General features: G+C 49.4%; 1 protein-coding gene across 10 annotated transcripts in view; it reads right to left on the minus strand.

Annotated features, from left to right (window-relative positions):
* Nucleotides 1–18918, minus strand: part of GAS7 (growth arrest specific 7) — a 204568-nt gene that overhangs the window by 58195 nt on the left and 127455 nt on the right. For all 10 annotated transcript variants that reach the window (XM_027974889.3, XM_027974888.3, XM_012185726.5 and 7 more), the window contains exon 3: nt 2367–2447. In XM_027974889.3, coding sequence (XP_027830690.1) covers nt 2367–2447 — 81 coding nt within the window. The remainder of the gene's footprint in view (nt 1–2366; nt 2448–18918) is intronic.

Consider the following 18918-nt stretch of genomic DNA (forward strand, 5'->3'; position numbering starts at 1 on the left):
TCCAATTAGACTAGGACGCACCATTGATTTTCAAGATATTAAAACTGGAAAATAAAACGTGGGTCTGAGGACTCCTCTGGTGGTCTAGTGGTTAATGCTCCACACTCCCACTGCAGGGGACACAGGTCTCACCCTTGGTCAGGAGGATCCTACATGCCACGGTCAAAAGAATTAATTAATTACATAAAACTGCTATCTTCAAATAAATCTTAAAAACAGAACAAAATCAACCCAAATATGTGGGTCTGAGAATCCAGAGCTGGGCTCCTGCGTGTTTTGTGGCTGCTTCTCATTGGCATAGGCTGTGGTCCACCGTCTGACCCCCGAGTAGTGCTGAGCTGAGGTTCTGAGTCCTTCTAGAACAGAGCTTCCGAGCCGGGCACTGCTGACATGCACGGCTGGACAGCCCTTTTCGGTGGGGCGGTGCTGGCCTGTGTATCGTCAGAGGCTGAGCGGCATCCCTGGCCTCTCCCCATTAGATGTCTGTAGCACCGCCCCCTACTGGTGACATCCAAGGATGTCCCCTGGAAGGTAAGCAAACTCACCCTCGAGTTGAGAACCACTATGGATGGAGTAAGAGAAGAGAAGCAGAGAAGAAGCTGAGCCAGAGAAGTGTAAGTATGATGTGGACAGACACACACGAGGACAGAAACACCGAGTTAAATGCGGTCCAGTCCAGGCATTCTCCAAGCTGATGTGTGATCTCCAAAGGTGGAGAGAGGAGGCAGGATTTCCAGCTCTATTTGACTACAAAGCCCTTTCTGGCAGAGACCTGGGATCCCAGAGACATGGGAAGGAGGTGCCCCGGGGGGGCTGAGGCAGAGGAGGGAAGTCGGGGACCACACACTCTGTCTGATGCCCTGCCCACCCTGGCAGTTCTCCCTGGATCTGAGCCTCTCCCGCCATTCTGGGCCCCTCAGAGCCCCGGCACGCTGCGCAGCGCTCCTCCCAACCCTCCTTCTGGAGAATGGCTCCGTCCACAGCAAAGAGGGGACAGGATGCTTCTGGGGACGGTGCCAGGGGCAGCAGGCTTCGGAGAGCTGACTGCACTGACCTAAAGGGCAAGCTTTCCAAACTGGCTCCGGCAGCCCCGTGGAGCTGGCTGCGCAGGGTTACCACCTGTCAGCTCACACGCCCCAGCCTCTCCCTGCCCGTGTCACATCCCTGTTCTGCTCCAGGGACCGCCCTGTGGTCGGAAAAGACAGCTGGGTTTTCCCTCTAGTGTCTGGGTGGCCTGGAGCCAGCCAGGATAGAGGGCCACACCTCACAGGATTCACACCAGCATTTCTATTGTTAAAAAAAACCCCACAAGAACAGCAACAAAAGACAAGGCAGCGTGCCGGGAAATGCCTACTGTCACATGACTGCTAGGAAGGCTAACTGGCCCCATTTCTGGGGACTCGGCCTGAGAATGTAGCCCTGGCTGCATCCCCAGGAAACCAGGAGGAAAGGCCCCATTTACCTGCCCCACAGGGGGTTCCTTCTTAAATTTTTTAAGTAAAAAAAAAAAAAAAAAAAAAAAAGTGTGTGTATACACACATATATACACAAAAATATAAATAAAAACATTTTAATAGCCTAGAAGAACTTTCCATGAAAAGCAGCCCCCCATCCCTTCTCTCAGGCCTCAGTTGATTCTTCAGGTCTATTCTGCCACCACTTCGGTTCTGAATTCTGCTGACGGTCATCTTTATGTGTGTGCGTGCTAAGTCACTCAGTCGTGTCTGAGTCTGCAACCCCATGGACTACAGCCCACTAGGCTTCTCTGTCCACAGGATTCTCCAGGCAACAGTACTGGAGTGGGTTGCCATGCCTTTCTCCAGGGGATCTTCCAGACCCAGGGATTGAACCTGTATCTCTTACTCCCCTGCACTGGCCGGTGGGTTCTTTACCACGAGCGCCACGGGATGCCCAGCCATCTTCACTAAATAATGCGCTGGCATCACATTTTGATTTCGCAGTGGTGGAGAAGACCTAAAGATACTCCGTTAGGAGTAAACGTCTACCTCCTTAACTTCGACCCCCTGAGGTCTTCTGAAACCACGTGGAGCGAGTCTGCCGCTGCTCAGGTCCCCACGCCGGCAGACAGATAAGAGCCCTGCTGCCTCTTCTCACCCAGCCATCCCCTCCTCTAAGCACCCGAGGGGAGGGAGAGAGACCAGAGCTGCAGCTGGCACTGCCAGAGTGAGACCATCCCACAGGGCAGCAGCCTCCGGGGCCTCCGAGCCCTTGAGAGCCCTCCCGGGCTTGGCCCGTGAGATCCACAGCCAGGTTTCAGATCCAGGCTCCGGAGGCTGGGCCTCTCCCATCAAGATGCGTGTGAGTGTGGTCCATCCCGATGCCCTGAGACAGCGTGTGGACAGTACCTGTTGGAGGCAGAGAGCTCCTGTGAGGGCCAGGGCTGGCTGGAATCCCAGAAGAACTGTTGGGACGCTCCCAGGTGGTCTCTGGTCAAAGAAAGAAGAAAAATGAAAATCGTATTGAGAATTTCCTAGGGCAGAAGCTCTGAATGTCACAGAGCTGCACTGGATCACCTGCCTCTCTTGACTCCAGGAAGCCGGAGTCTGCCTTCTGCTCCCATATAATTGCCTCTCCTGCCCCCCAGGGCAACAAAGCTTCTCTTTACTGGGGATCCTTTTCCATGAAGCTGGGACCACCTGGTTGGGACCCTCTGAAACAGTCCCCAAAGCCCCTCCCTTCCCCCCTCATGCATCTTATCCTGGAACCTCAACTGCCAACTGGGCATCACTCCCCAAATGCCCACTGTCATCTGAAGCCCCAAAACCCAGAGCAGGGGTCTGGATAGAGACCCGGGTTATGTGTCCTATGATGGTGACTCCCTTCCTGCTTCTCCAATTCCACACCTTGAGTGAATTATAGCTGCTGTGTTTGATCACACACTTCTCTCTCCTCTGATGCCCAGCCAGAAATAAAGCTAATATTGCAGCTATACGATCAGCCCCCAAATACTATTTCACCCATTTCACAGCTGTGAGCATGCTGCTGCTAAGTCGCTTCAGTCCTGTCCAACTCTGTGCGACCCCAGCAAAGACTTCTCATTAAGTTATCCACTGGGGAAAAAAAAAAGAAAGCCTTCTCCGGACTTCCCTGGAGGTCCAGTGGTTAAGAATTTGCCTTCCAATGCAGGGGACATGGGTTCAATCTCTGGTCTAGGAACTAAGATCCGCACATGCTGAAGTTAACCCTGAGCTCTGCAGCTACCGAGCTGGACTTCTGTGGGTATCTTTCCAAAACAATTAAAAGGGCTGACAGCACAGTGGTTGTTAGTTGCTTAGTTGCGTCTGACTCAGCTGTAGCCTGCTGGGCTCCTCTGTCCATGGGATTTCCTAGGCAAGAATACTGGAGTGGCTTGTTGTTTCCTTTTCCAGGGGATCTTCCTGACCCAGGGATTGAACGTGGGTCTCCTGCATTGCAGGCAGACTCTTTACCATCTGAGCCACCAAGTAAAAGCAGTTGAGTCTCGAGCCAAATGCCTGGGTCTAAACTAGCTCTGCCTCTCATCACCAGGTTTGATCTTGACCAAGCTCATTGTCCCCTTGGTGCCTTAGTTTCCTCCTCTGTAAAATGAGACCAAGAATGGCATCCACCCAAGACAGCTGCTATGTTCATGCCAAATGCCCATTTACAAGTTATTGTTAAAGTTAATGCAATATATGGATATGACATTATTGAATCCAAAATGCTATTACTGAAAATTCAATTGTTTCAAATATTAAAGACAAAAACAAGCACAACCTTCCAATGGCTTCTCTCAGCTGAGATTCGAGAGAACCGGGGTTTTTGCCTCAGTTCTGCCTCTCATCTGCTGGGCAGCCCTGGGCAAGTCATGCTACCTCTCTGATCCTCTGATTATTTACCTAAAATGAAAGGGTTGGGCTGATTGGTCTTTTAGGTGCCAAGAATCTTGCCCCCAGACTTTGATCAAAACCTTGAGACCCACTGTTTGGACTTTAGGGTTTTATGGCTCTAGCAGTTGGGTGGTCATATGGCTCTTTCACATCTTAAGGGAGAGAAAATGGGTGAGCAAGGGAAGCTGTGGGGAGAATGTGACCAGGAACGAGAGAGCAGAGGGGTCTTCCAGGAGGGACAATCAGAGGGCAGGATCAGTGGCCTTCCTGGAGGAGGATGGACACTTGGGCTGGAGCTGAGAGCACCATGACTTGGAGACTATGTGAAGACCACAAGCCTGCTTGGAGGTCAAGGGCAGTGCAAAGTGCTCTAGGCCTGGCCACTTGTGACCTGTGACCTTTGGAAGCCACCTGTGTTTTGTTTTTCTCAACTGTAAAATGGGGATGAAGATGGCACCTAAACAAGGCTGTACTAGCATGAAGCAGGATGACAGGGGCACACAGTAGGTGCCTTATCAGAGTTGAGTAAAGCAAACAGATCATGGAGGCTGGATGCGAAAATGCAGGGGAAATTCAGATGTTAAAACAGCCTCCCTACAACATGAGGTGGGTTCCCCTTGGGACCAGACATAGCCTGCAGCCTCAGTCTTGTTTCCAAAGAGACCTTCCTTTCCGCTGCCGGATCGGCCTGACCACACTGCTGCCTGCACGCCCAGAGCACCCAGCTCAGGCTCTCTCCTCCAACCTGGCCCCCCGCGGCTCTGGGGACCAACCTTCATGGCTTCACCAGCTCCTCTGGGGTCCCCCCGCCCACCTCCAATCAGTTCCCGGAGGCTAGAGGCACCCCTCTCCATCACATTCCTCATTCCATCTCACCTCAACCCTAACATGTCTCCCCACTTGGGGGTCAGCGCTCACCTTGAGAGTCCCTTGTGGAGCCCTTTCCAAACACAGAGAATAAAGGCCAAACTTTGCATCCACCCCCACCCACTGCCCCACTTCTCAGCCAGCAGGGCTCTAGCACAGGCACCTTGTCTGTCTGTCCAAATGGATCCATGCTGACCTCACTCCAGCCCAGGTAACACACTCACTGGTCTCAGAACGTCTTTGCTGTAGTTGTTCACACACCCCCAATCACCTCCTGCCCCCGACGCTGGGTGTCAGAATCCTGCCCATCTGTCAAGTTCCAACAACAATATCTCCCTCCATGCAGCCAGGCGTCTGCAAGAGGAGCCCCTGAAATCACAGGAAGATGCTGCCTGCAGTGAGAATCCCGCTCTAGATGCTGGATTCCGAAGGAAAGCCCCGTGCCCTGCACTCACTGACCTGGGTCACTCACTGGCCCCAGAGGCTGGAGACCCTTTTCCCTGTAAGGACTGAATCTCTCTGCCCGACCTCTGCCAGGGCTCCATCATGGACAGTGCAGATGCCTAAAGGTTTCCACCCAGCCCATCTCCTGGTCTTGGCCAGCTCGGGTCAACACAAAACACAAAGCCACTGCGAGCCTGGAACAGGAACGGGGCCAGCCCGGGTGGACATCTGGAGAGAGTCCCTGGGGCTCTACTGAATGATCTCATCCGCAGCAGGAAAAATTGCCCCAGATTACCACACCACCCACAGGGAGGAAGCCATTCCCAGGTCTTCTCCGCCAAGAGACTCCCTAATCTATTTACAGCACACCAGGCTCCGTGACGGAGCCAAAGCACCAAAGCAAAACTGAAATGGCAGCCTGGGGCTCAAGTTACCCTGGATCGGGGCCCCCTTGCGTCCTCTGGGCTTCCATTCTGAGGCTCTAGGTCATTTCAGGTGACCATCCAGACTCCTAACAGTTGCTCCCATGCAGGTCCCAAAGGCCCCAGGGAGGAGGCGGGGATCAGTGAAGACAGAATGGAAGGAGTGAGACCCTCGCTTGGAAAACTTCTGACCATCCAATTCATGAGAAAACATGTTCTATTTCTAAAGGCAATTCTAACTCAATTTGAACTTTTCCCGCTGAAACCAGGGGATCCAGACACACATAAATGAGCTGACTGCTGAGCGTGGATCAAATCAGACCAAGGGAGGTTGCTATTCTAGCCAACCACGTGAAAAGCCAGAAATTTCCACTTCCCCATTAGTGGATTACAGCAGCTGCTCTGTGTAGAATAAAACTTTTAAAGACAGAGTGTAGTTGAAAGGTGGAAAGTGATGTAAATCTGGTTTCAGAGCACAGATACCCCCTCCTTAAAATAATCATAACTATTATTATGATGATTATTACAAAAAGAAAAAAAAGGCAAGGCAGGAGTTATTAACTTTAAAGTCACCTCTAAACTTCACCTCCCTTTGTTAAGGCCGCTTCCTGCATGCATTATAGGTATTGGGAGAGTCAGTGAGCCCCTGGACCTAGGCCACTGGTCTTGGTGATCGGCCTATGGTGGATCTGTAAGCCTTGCCCCTTCCCTGCTCGCCCTCCACTTCCCACCCTCTGCCCCACACACCAGTAGACTCCTGGCTCATGAATGACTCATTTGCTTGGCGGGGTAGTGGCTCTCTGCTGCCCCAACTGGCTATCAGGTGAAATAACCATAGGTACCAGCCAAAGACTTCCCTGACAGCTCAGCTGGTAAAGAATCCGCCTGCAATGCGGGAGATCTGGGTTCAATCCCTGCATTGGGAAGATCCCCTGGAGAAGGGAATGGCTACCCACTCCAGTATTCTGGCCTGGAGAATTCTGTATAGTCCATGGGGTCGCAAAGAGTCTGACAAGACTGAGCGACTTTCACTTTCACCAGCTGAGGAAGAAATGGGTTCTGGGGTCCTGCTCACACACAGTATGGATGCCCCTGGGAGAGACAGAACATGTGGAAACAGAAGGACATAAAAGCTTCTCGCCAACAACCTCTCTCAGGGAATTTCCTGGCGGTCCAGGGGTTAGGATTCTGTACTTGCACTTTAGGAGATGGGGTTGGATTCCAGAGAACTAAGATCCTGCAAGCCCTGCTGCTGCTGCTGCTGCTGCTGCTAAGTCGCTTCAGTCGTGTCAGACCCTGTGCGACCCTATGGACTGCATACCACCAGGCTCCCCCATCCCTGGGATTCTCCAGGCAAGAACACTGGAGTGGGTTGCCATTTCCTTCTCCAATGCATGAAAGTGAAAAGTGAAAGTGAAGTCACTCAGTCATGCTCGACTCTTAGCGACCCCATGGACTGCAGCTTACCAGGCTCCTCTGTCCACGGATTTTCCAGGCAAGAGTACTGGAGTGGGGTGCCATTGCCTTCTCCCTGCAAGCCATGAGGTGCATCCAAAAAACTTTCGGAATTGGAAGGAGAAGTGGACATGTCTACAAAACTGGGTTTACCAGGACTTTGTTGTTTTAAAAAAGGAAAGAAATGGAAGGGAACCTGGCCTGGGTGTTTAATGTGTTGTGTTAAGTCGCTTTGGCTGTGTCAGACTCTTTCCACCCCATGGACTGTAGCCCTCCAGGCTCCTCTGTCCATGGGATTCTCCAGGCAAGAATACTGGAGTGAGCTGCCATGCCCTCCTCTAGGGGATCTTCCTGACCCAGGGATCGAACCCACATTTCTTATGTCTCCTGCACTGGCAGGCAGGTGCTTTACCACTAACACCACCCGGGTGTTTAAAAACACCCCTCAAATATTCTAAGGCAACCTAGAGGTGTTCCTAAGAGTTCAGGGGTCACACAGACAGAGGTTTGAACCCCAGGTCCACCCCTTGTAACTGGGTCCTCAATCTTAGTTTCCTCACTGTAAAGTGAGGGCTTCCCAGGTGGCGCTAGTGGGAAAGAATCTGCCTGCGCATGCAAGAAACACAGATTTGATCCCTGGGTTGGGAAGATACCCTGGAGTAGGTAATGGCAACCCCCTCCAGTATTCCTGCCTGGAAAACTCCATGGGCAGAGGAATCTGGAGGGGACCTGGAGGTGTACAGTTCATGGGGTCACAAAGACCTGGACACAACTGGGCACACAAAGTGGGGGTAACACGATTGTAGTCTCGTGGTCCTGCGATGAGCAGCCAATGAGCATATACAGCACAGTCTCTGAGACAGAGGCAGCCGTCAAGACTTTAGTGATAAGAATGAAACAAACCCCTCCCCATTCTTTCCTTCCTTCCCTCCCTCCGCCTCCCAGCTTCCACCCCACCAGCTCCTCCCTCCCCACTCTGCCCCATCCACCTTCACAGAGCACATCTCCCAAATGGAGAGCAAGGGCAGGCTCCCTCTGTGATGCTGATGGGTTAGAGCTGAAGGGGGTCCCTGAGTTAACCAGAGAAACTTGCCTCCACGTGGCAGCCCACAGGCTCCTTATGCAACCCTGTGATCCGGGCGGGGCAGGGGCCCTGATGCACACTTCACAGGTGATACAGAGGCCAGTGGATGAAGCAGTGGCCCCAGCAGTGCCCTGGCCCTTTGATACTGGCCTGAGCCAAGCTCAGGACTGGCTCCAGCTGGCACAGTCCTGCAAGAGTGGGGTCGGGAGATGCCAGAGAAATTCTAGTGGGAGGGGATGGGGGGCCCACCTGGAATACTCCGAGCCTGTCTTTCAATCCCTTTAGGATCCCCAACCTCCTCATAGAGTATGGACTTGGGCAAACACAGCAGGAATCCCTGAACTTGAGCCGGCAGTGATGAGGGCTGATGCCACACAAGAAAAAGGGTGTCTGGTCACTGAACCAACAGCTGTGGGCAGCCAACTGCCAGCTCACAGATATTACAATCCCTGCTGTGTGGCTGAGAAAACTGTAGACGGGTCCTGAAAACGAAATCTCATCAAATCAAAGCCTGGACACTCAGGACCCAGGCCCTCAGCATAGTGATTTGGTAAAGCTCCAGGCTTGTTTCCCAAACTTGGCCTCTTATCAGCATCACTGGGGCCACCTGCTGAAGCCACAGATTCCCAGACCCTGTGCCCAAAGGTTCTGGTTTAGCAGATATTGGGTGGAACCCAGAAGTCAGCATTTTAACAAGTAGTCTCAGGGATTAATCAGATGTGGGAAAAACAGGGTAGAGTCCATAGTAAAAACACGACAGGAACCAGCCACAGACTGGGAGGTACCTGGATGAGACACAAACCCCAGGGGAGGGGTCAGGCGTGATCACTACAGACCGTGACTGCTGTCACAAAATTAAAAGATGAGAAAAAAGCTATGACAAACCTAGATAGTGTATTAAAAAGCAGAGACATCACTTTGCCCACAAAGGGCCATATAGTCAAAGCTACCATTTTTCTAGTAGTCATGTACAGATGTGAGAGTTGGACCGTGAAGATGACTGTGAGCTGAAGAATTGATGCTTTCGAACTGTGTTGCTGGAGAAGACTCCTGAGAGTCCCTTGGACAGCAAGGAGATCAAACCAGTCAATCCTAAAGGAAAGCAACCCTGAATATTCATCGGAAGGACTGATACTGAAGCTCCAATACTTTGGCCACGTGATGCAAAGAGCCTACTCACTGGAAAAGAGCCCAACGCTGGGAAAGATTGAGGGCAGGGGGAGAAGGGGGTGACAGAGAATGAGATGGTTGGGTGGCATCACTGACTCAATGGACATGAATTTGAGCAAGCTCCAGGAGATGGTGAAGGACAGGGAAGCCTGGCGTGCTGCAGTCCATGTGGTCAAAAAGAGTCGGACACGACTCAGTGACTGAAAACAACAGCAACATGAAGCAAGACGTGTGACAGCAATGTAGGGTAACTTAAGGAACCTTCGGAAATGCCATGTCCCCCCCACCCCCGATGTCCTAAAAATATCAAGATTTTAACATCTGTGCCCAAAAGCCTCTGCTTTGGCCTGTGGCTTTATTATCTATTTTAGCTTCTGGGGGAGCCTTATGAATCACACAGACAATCACAAACCCTTTAGCACAACTGAGTCCTTAGGGTTTTTCCTAGAAGAGGAGCCGATGGAGAGGAGAGGGGAGAAAGCATTGCAGAGAAGGAAGCCCAGTGTCAGAAGGTTCTAGCCTGTGGGCAGGCTGCAGGAGGAAGCACTTCAACCGGGCCTGGCCTGCCCCAGGAAGCCTTATCTTAAGCTTCTGGGGCAAAGTCTGAACTGGAAAGATGAGTCTTACGCAATCCTGGTCCCAGGTGCTTGGCGTGGATGGAGCTGGCAGGTCAGGGCTAGTGGGATATTCTCAGCCCGGCTGGGACACTCATGGTCCTGTGTGCTCCCCACCAGCGTCCCTCAGGCTTTCTGAACCCTGTGAGCAGGCACCAGGCTGGGAAGGGGCGCTGAGAGCTCACAGTGTCGCCCCTGCCCTCGGGGGCCTGGATGAACTCTTCCTAGCTCAGCTGCAACACTTGCTTTCAAATCCAGTCCACCCAGAGGTGTGTTCCGAGGGCCAGGACTGTGTCAAACAAATGCGTAGCTGTCTCCCTGGTCCCCGGTATGCAGGCACTCAATAGATGTTTGATGAATGAACGAAGACTCAGTTCAAAGCACTGTTAGAAGTCAGTCTAGTTACACTGCCAGTGGGCTGATTTTAAAAATGAGCAAGTGCATATATGTGGGTATAGATAAAAAGATACACAGGGGACAGAAACAAAGAAGGCCCATGGAGAGCAGAAAGTGAAATTCAAAGTGTTACTTGTTCAGTCGTGTCCAACTCTTTGTGACCCCATGGACTGTAGCCTGCCAGGCTCCTCTGTCCATGGGATTCTCCAGGCAAGAATACTGGAGTGGGTTGCTATGTCCTCCTCCAGGGAATCTTCCTGACCCAGGGATCGAACCCACATCTGCTGCATTGGAGGGAGATTCTTTACCCTCTGAACCACCCATATGGAGGGCAGAGAGAGCACCAATTCCCCTCGCAGACTATGAAGCACAAATCAAGCCAGCTGCCCAATCCAAAAAGAGCCCAGAACATACACAGGTGGGTCACAGGCAAGCAATTACAAATAACCTGTAAGGAAGAAAATATGCTTCCTCTCAGTCAAAATTGGAGAAGTGCAGTCTAAGACACTTTTTTTTTCCACCCATTGGATCTTTTTCTGCTAAATGGCTGCTAAAGAGAAAAGGCAAGTCTGCAGAGAAAAATATGTATGAAATCAACCCAGGAACGGGCATCATCAGATCCCAGAGACCCAGGACAAACAACGCAGCTGGTATTTCGGTCCTTAAGTGGGGGCTTTTGTGAGATACCCCATGTCCTTCTAATAAAGGTCTTTTTTTACCCCATAAACTATTCGGGTGGGCTTCTATTTCTATACAAGACAGTCTCTGCCCACCTACAATCCCCAAACGGCACTGCCCTGTAACAACCAACACCGGTCCCAGGGCCATTAGATCCACATCTGGAGCCTCCTTCTGTGACCAGGCTGAATTGTGACGTCTTACAACAGACTGGTTCCAAATAGGAAAAGGAGTACGCCAAGGCTGTATATTGTCACCCTGCTTATTTAACATATGCAGAGTACATCATGAGAAAGGCTGGACTGGAAGAAGCACAGGTTGGAATCAAGATTGCCGGGAGAAATATCAATAACCTCAGATATGCAGATGATACCACCCTTATGGCAGAGAGTGAAGTGGAACTAAAAAGCCTCGTGATGAAAGTGAAAGAGGAGAGTGAAAAAGTTGGCTTAAAGCTCAACATTCAGAAAACGAAGATCATGGCATCCGGTCCCACCACTTCATGGGAAATAGATGGGGAAACAGTGGAAACAGAGTCAGACTTTATTTTGGGGGGCTCCAAAATCACTGCAGATGGTGGATTGCAGCCATGAAATTAAAAGATGCTTACTCCTAGGAAGAAAAGTTATGACCAACCTAGATAGCATATTCAAAAGCAGAGATATTACTTTGCCAAGAAAGGTCCATCTAGTCAAGGCTATGGTTTTCCAGTAGTCATGTATGGATGTGAGAGCTGGACTGTGAAGAAGGCTGAGTGCTGAAGAATTGATGCATTTGAACTGTGGTGTTGGAGAAGACTCTTGAGAGTCCCTTGGACTGCAAGGAGATCCAACCAGTCCATTCTGAAGGAGATCAGCCCTGGGATTTCTTTGGAAGGAATGATGCTAAAGCTGAAACTCCAGTACTTTGGCCACCTCATGCAAAGAGTTGACTCATTGGAAAAGACTCTGATGCTGGGAGGGATTAGGGGCAGGAGGAGAAGGGGACGACAGAGGATGAGATGGCTGGATGGCATCACTGACTCGATGGACGCGAGTCTGAGTGAACTCCAGGAGTTGGTGATGGACAGGGAGGCCTGGCGTGCTGCGATTCATGGGGTTGCAAACAGTCGGACACGACTGAGCGACTGAACTGAACTGAACTGAACTGAAGGTGCCCTCAAGTAGGGCTTCCATAATCTCTCTGGTGAGGGTGGGGGAAGTCACACCATTCAACTATTCAGAAGCTTCTCTACCCATGAACTGGTATTTTCCACTGAAACATCATCTTTTTGCTTTGTTTTCTGAGAAACCCAACATCTATGGACTCCCCTTGCTCTGCTTTGCTAATGCTGATTTAGAAGACTTTCCAGTAAAAGGTGTGACTTTACATTTTATAAATAATGCTCAGAACCACTGAGAGTGTTGCTTTTCGCAAGCTGGAAGAAACTGTCAGAAAGAGCTCTGGTTATTTTGGGAAAAAGGAATCAGCAATCGTCTCTGTGAGGTGTAGCCACAAAGACACTTCCAAGGCTGCTGGGCTCCTGGGAAAGGCGGGCCAGCCCCTAAGGCACAAACAGCCCCAAAGCACCTTCAGGTGCATGGTCCTTATCATGAACCAACACTGCACAATAAGTATAGAAATTCTGGGCAAAATGAGCTCTTCTCAAACATCAAGAAAGGGCATTCAGGGTAGAGAGGATGACACAAACAAAATGAGGAAGAAATGGGCAGAGTTGAATGAAACAAGATTCCTCAGGAAATTGCATGAGGTTAAAACATACACACACAAACACAAAACAAAAAACCCTCTCTGCAAAGAAGGCTTAAAAGGCACATCTAGTTATTGTTGTTTAGTCACTGAATTGTGTCCAGCTCTGTGTGGCTCCTGGACTGTAGCCCGCCAGGCTCCTCTGTCCATGGGATTCTCCAGGCAAGAATACGGGAGTGGGTTGCCATGCCCTCCTCCAAGGGATCTTCCGGACCCAGGGATTGAACCCGTGTCTCCTGCATTGGCAGGAGCTACCAGGGGAGTTTCCTCATCCAATAAGGGAGATGCTAAAACGCTGGGGAAAGGGGCAGGCTCCTCCAGCTTTAGATGATCTGAGCATCACCTGGAGGGCTGGTTAAGCCCGAGATCACAGGGCCACCCCAGAAGGCCTGATTCAGCGGGATTGGGGGGAGGCCTGAGACACTGTGTTTCTAACAAATTCCCAGGTGATGCTGATGCTGCTGGTCTGGGGACCCCACGAACCACAGATGTAGACTAAGACAAGGAAGAACAGAGTTCTTTGCCACAGTTCACACCCTATCTACAGGGGTTGTACATAAAGCTGTGGGAGGAAAAAAAAAACACAACCTGTTTTGAAAAGTACAACAATCAAGCCAAACCAGGAATTACTTCTGACTTGAAAGGATCCACTGCTTACCCTTTCCCCTCGAACAAGTATGTTGCTGAAAACCACAACAAATAGTGTAGCTGGCCTGAGAGATTCAGAGAAAAAGTGAGCCTCACTGCTGTGGCTTTGCACTTGCACAGCCGGTGGGGGTGAGGCTTCCCTGGTGGCTCAGTGGTAAAGAATCTGCCTACCAATGCAGGAGACATGGGTTTGATCCCTGGGTCAGGAAGATACCCTAGAGGAAGAAACGGCAACCCACTCCAGTATTCTTGCCTGAGAAATCCCACAGACAGAGGAGCCTGATGTGCTGCAGTCCACGGGGTCGCAGAGTTGGACACAACTGAGCATGCAATAGGAATTCATGCTTCCTGTTCATCAAAGAGTTGAGCCAGCTGGGTGGGATATTGTATCCAAAAGTGCTGTGTGCTCCTTGGCCCCTTCCCTCCTGCTTCCCAAGGCTGCCCTGCTCTGTCCAATCTGTACCTTTTTCTGCAGCGTCTCCCCCATTAGGACATGTGAATTTTATACAGCAGCAGCTGAAAGCAACTGAAGTCTTTATCTATAGCAGGGGAAGAGGGAGGAACAGGGCTGCGGGGGGGGGGGGGGGGGGTGGTGGCGAGAAAAGAAGGGGGAAGAGGGAGAAATGGAGAGGGAGGAGGAGATGGGGTCTTTGACTCCTGCCTAGCACACATCCCCTTCCATGGCACAGATCATGGGGCCTGGCATTCTTGGATGCTTCTTGCACCATACAAAAAAGACCAGGCCCCGTTCAAGCTCCAGTTGTGCATCTCAGCTCCAGAAGGCTCCCCGGAACACAAGACCACCTCTGCACAGGAACCGAGGAAGGCGGGATGTTATGCCAGGCTGGACGCATAGATAGGCAGTAACCACAGCTGGCAGGAGGGCAGCATCTCATTTGACAGGAATGTCCAGGAGGCTCATTAGGGGCAAGGCCCAGCCCATGATCTGTCCAAGGACAGCAAGATCCTTCAGTGGAGGCTCCCAGAGCTCACGCCCAGCCCAGCACCCCGCTCCTGGAGAGCACGGGCAAACAACACTCATCCCGCTCGACTAACTTCTCAGCCTATTCTCCTCCCACGCCTCCTGGAAGAGCATTGCCTATTCTGGAGTCCAACTTGGACCGAAACAACAAGAAGCTGTTCCCAAACTCCAAGATCTTCCTCCAGTGATGAAGGTCTGATTGCCGGGAGCCACACCAACTCTCCATACAGAGGCGCATTCCCAAACTTCAGGGGGGTGATGAACACAGCGGTTCGGCGATTCCTGGTTGCATAGGATTTCAGAGTTGGAACGGGCCTTCAGGGGTCTACTTAGGCAGGAGAGAGAATGGGCTGCAACCCACGAGGAAAGTCTCCTTCAATGATCTCATCTCCACCAAGAAGCGCTCACGAAGTCCTCTGCACTGTGTTCGCCCACACCGCCCCTGCAAGGAGCGGTCCAAGTGCATAATTGGAGATGGGCACAGAGGAGGCACTGAACAAACACTTGTGGCTTGATAACCAATCCACGTGGTCCTGGCCCACTTGCTCATCAGATATAAGTGATGGATAATTTCCATTTTTGCCAAGAATCTCACTGACTCCAAGGGACCTAAACCTTTAAAGAGTATCAATGGCTCTCTGTGTCCAGACTGCCCCTCCCTGTGTACTCCAACTTCCTGCTGCAGCCACATGCTCCCACCTTACCCCCCCCCCCCCCCCCCCCCCCCCGCCCAACATACACACATCGGCCTTACGGAAGACCCTGAAGGCAATGTTTCCTGCACTAACATGTCAGGTGCGCACAAAAGCTCCAGGTATAAGACAGAGTGTGGGATGAGTCTGACAGTTCCTTGTGGAAGCGGACCAGTCTTTTCTCTCCAGATTCTTTAATCTTTCATAATCTCTGATTTCCAACTGTAGTTATAGCTTCCTGACTTTATGTCTAATACCAGTTCTCCCCTGCAATACTCATTGTAAATCCATGAGGCTATGTCAAAACTTAGGTCAAAGCTCAAGCCCACACAAGCACTGGACACATAAGACGCTTGAAGGGAGCAGACTCTCGAGTCTAAGGAAAATCAGGAGTGATGGCGACCTGCTCAGATCCACCCAGTTGTGTTCAGGCAGGAAGGTGGGTTGAAAATCCTCATGATTTTTCAAAAGGAGACAAGCATCTGGGTGCTTATGAAAAACCTCCCAATTGTTCAACGTTGGCAGTTCATTCAACATCTTTAACGGTGGTGCATACAGAATGAAATGCTTCTGTGGACAGCCTCTGGCCTTAAGACAAGCCACTGTGAGACATCGAGTCTGCTGAATCTCTGCAGAACAGCTCACCAGGATGGACGTGAGGTTCTGACCTTGTCTTGCTGCCCGCCACCACACCCAGAGGCATGACGACACCGCTGCCCTAGAAATAGAGTCTTCATGGAGCTGTACTTCCTTGAAGGCAAGGATGGTGTTCATTCTGTCTAGACGTCAGAGTGCTGCACAGAATGGGAAAATGAAAATAGATGCCCCGAATTCTTTGACTTAGTTGCAGCTAGAAACAAAGTTGAAACTAGAGCCCATGGGTCTTGTTGTTGTTGTTTTTTAATGACAAAAACACAGAGATTAAAAAAAAAAATTATTTCTGAGCTATTGACTCAAAAGCTTTGAAATTATAAGACCTGTCACTACATCCTGTTCTGAGGATAATTGTAAAGGCTAGAAATAGCCTCAAGTTCGCTACCCTGACAACACATAAGGATACAGACACTAGCCAGTAAAGGGCCTTTCCTGGTAGTTTTCTACTCATTTGGTATCCTGTCACTGTAACACTGAGTTGTCTTCAAGTAGCTTTTCCATGAGATTCTACTTTAATTACAGTAGTTTACACTTATATCTTCAACCTTGGGACTACAACACGTTTACTTGTTTGAACAAAGCCGTATTTTCTCAATGAATTTCTGAAAGAGAAAACTGGATTTAAACTGACTCTGCATGACTTCCCTGGTGGCCCAGTGGATAATAATTCGCCCACCAATGCAGGGGACGTGGGTTTGATCCCTGGTCCGGGCAGATCTCACATGCCATGAAGTGGCTAGGCCCATGTGCCCCACCTACTGAGTCCACAGACTGCAACTACAGAAGCCCTGTGCCTAGAGCTCTGTGCTCCAACACAAGAGAAACAATGAGAATGAGAAGCCCATGTGTGCAACTAGAGAGTCATCCCCCTACTTGTTGCAACAGAGAAAAGCTCGCATGGCAACAAAGACCCAGCACAGCCAAAAATAAAAGTACGTAAATAAATACACTGACTCCCCAGGTTTAGAATATCTGATCCACTGGCCACGTTGTCATCAATCTGGTTGCCACCCTACAAGTCAAAAAGAGGTGGTGACTATGAGAAAACACTTATATAATAAGCAGAAATTTTCACTCTTTCCTAATCACAGATTCCAAGTCTGTAGGTCGGCAGCAGGACTGATGTATTGATATTTCTAGACAAGTTCCCTCTGTGATTCTGTGTCCGCCAAAGTCTGGGAATCCGGCAGAGGGGATGTTCAACTGGGGCATCTAAGGACTTATTTTGGAAGGACATCAGGAAAGTTACCAACTCGTCCCCTCCTCAATACACCTGTTTGTATTGTGATACAGCTCATAGACCACGAAACTCACTCTCTAAAAGCATACCTCACAGGGGCCTTTAGTGTATTCACAGAGATGTTCAACCACCATGACTAGGGAATTTTAGAACATTTTCATCACCTCAAAAGGACACCCATGAGAAGTCACCTCTTCCCCCCTAGACCCTACAAGCCACACATCTATTTCCTGGGTTTATGGATTTGCCTGTTCTAAGCGTTTCATATAAATGGAATCATACGAGATATGGCTTTTCGTGTCTGGTTTCTTTCACCGAGCATGATACTTTCAAGGTTTACCCATGCATAGGGCATATACCCATTGGTACTGCATCCCTTTTGACAGCTGAATAACTTACCCGTGCAAGGATAAGGCCAGATTTTATTCTGGATATTATTTGGATTGTTTCTGGCCATTATGAATAATGCTGCTATGAACATTCACGTATAGGTTTTTGTGTGGACATGTTTTCAGCTCTCTTGGATGGGTATCTAGGTGTGGAATTGCTGGGTCATGTGCCAAACATTCTTTTTTATTTCCTACCTGAACCATTTGCTGCTAATTTGTGGTTCCACCTAACAGCCAGTAAGTCAACATCTTTAAAGTAACGTTTTGTCTTCCTGTCTCCTTTGTCTTTTGATTTTTATGGGACTTCAACTTACTGGCAGTGTGAACGACTATCTAACCCACTTGGCATTTGCCAAAATTCTAAGAGATTACCGGTATGAAAAACTGCTGAGAAATAAGATGTGTTGCATAATAAAGTGTTACATCAACATTACAAATTAAAATGAATTCTTGGAAAGGAAAAAACACAACCCCCACAGAAATAGATTAATAGTAAGATTTATAGTCTTGATCAACAGCCTTTATCAAACCAGTCAATCCTAAAGGAAATCAAGTCTGAATATTCACTGGAAGGACTGATGCTGAAGCTCCAATACTTTGGCCACCTGATATGAAGAGCTGACTTATTGGAAAAGACCCTGACACTGGGAAAGACTGAAGGCAGGAGAAGAGGGAGGCAGAGAATGAGATGGTTAGATAGTATCACCAACTCAATGGACATGAACTTGAGCAAACTCCAGGAGATGGTGGAGGACAGGGAAGCCAGGCGTGCTGCAGCCTGTGGGGTCACAGAGTCAGACACGACTGAGCGACTGAACAATAACAACTCTTCCATTAAGAGAGGGTCTGTTAGAGAAAAATTATACCGCCAAAATAAAAAACATGAAAACACACACACAACTAATTCAATCAACTGAATGTGCCAAATAAAAGCATCTTTTTAATCTCACATTTGTTCAACACAGATGGACAGATGAAAACAGACTAATGTTTTTGGGTGCAGAAGTTTCTTTGGGCAACTTTTATTAACTGGGAATTATCAGAGTTGCTCTCTCCGGGGAGTTAGAAAAGTACCCAATTATTTGTAACAAGAAAAAGCTCGAAGAATGCTTTTAAAAAGTGTTCTACTGGAAAACTGATCCGGAAACTCACATTAGCTCCTGGTGTAATAAAGTTAAGTGGGAATCTACTCATTTAAAGAAAAATTAAAACCAGAAATCAAGAAAAGTGCCGACTATTTGGCAAATGAATCCAAAAGCTCAAATCCTGGTTTAATCCTCCAAGCTGGGCTTGCAAACATAATAAAACATTTATACATATGAATTCTTTGTCAAAAGAGCTTAAAAACAACTCCCAGCTCTCCTGGGTTTCAGCTGATGCTCTCAAAAGACAGTGGCATTTCTCTCAAAAATAAAAGTTATTTCAGATTGTTTTTCTACTAATTCATGAACTCAGTTGTCCTTTTTGCAAATTAAGTCACCACTGCCCATGTTCATTCTCTTGGATATTGAGGCAAAAAGGAAAAGACTATACGAGAGAAGACGTAGGCACAGGTTGGCCAGGTA

The sequence above is a fragment of the Ovis aries genome, chromosome 11 (assembly GCF_016772045.2).
Source record: "Ovis aries strain OAR_USU_Benz2616 breed Rambouillet chromosome 11, ARS-UI_Ramb_v3.0, whole genome shotgun sequence".
NCBI classification, from domain to species: Eukaryota; Metazoa; Chordata; class Mammalia; order Artiodactyla; family Bovidae; genus Ovis; species Ovis aries.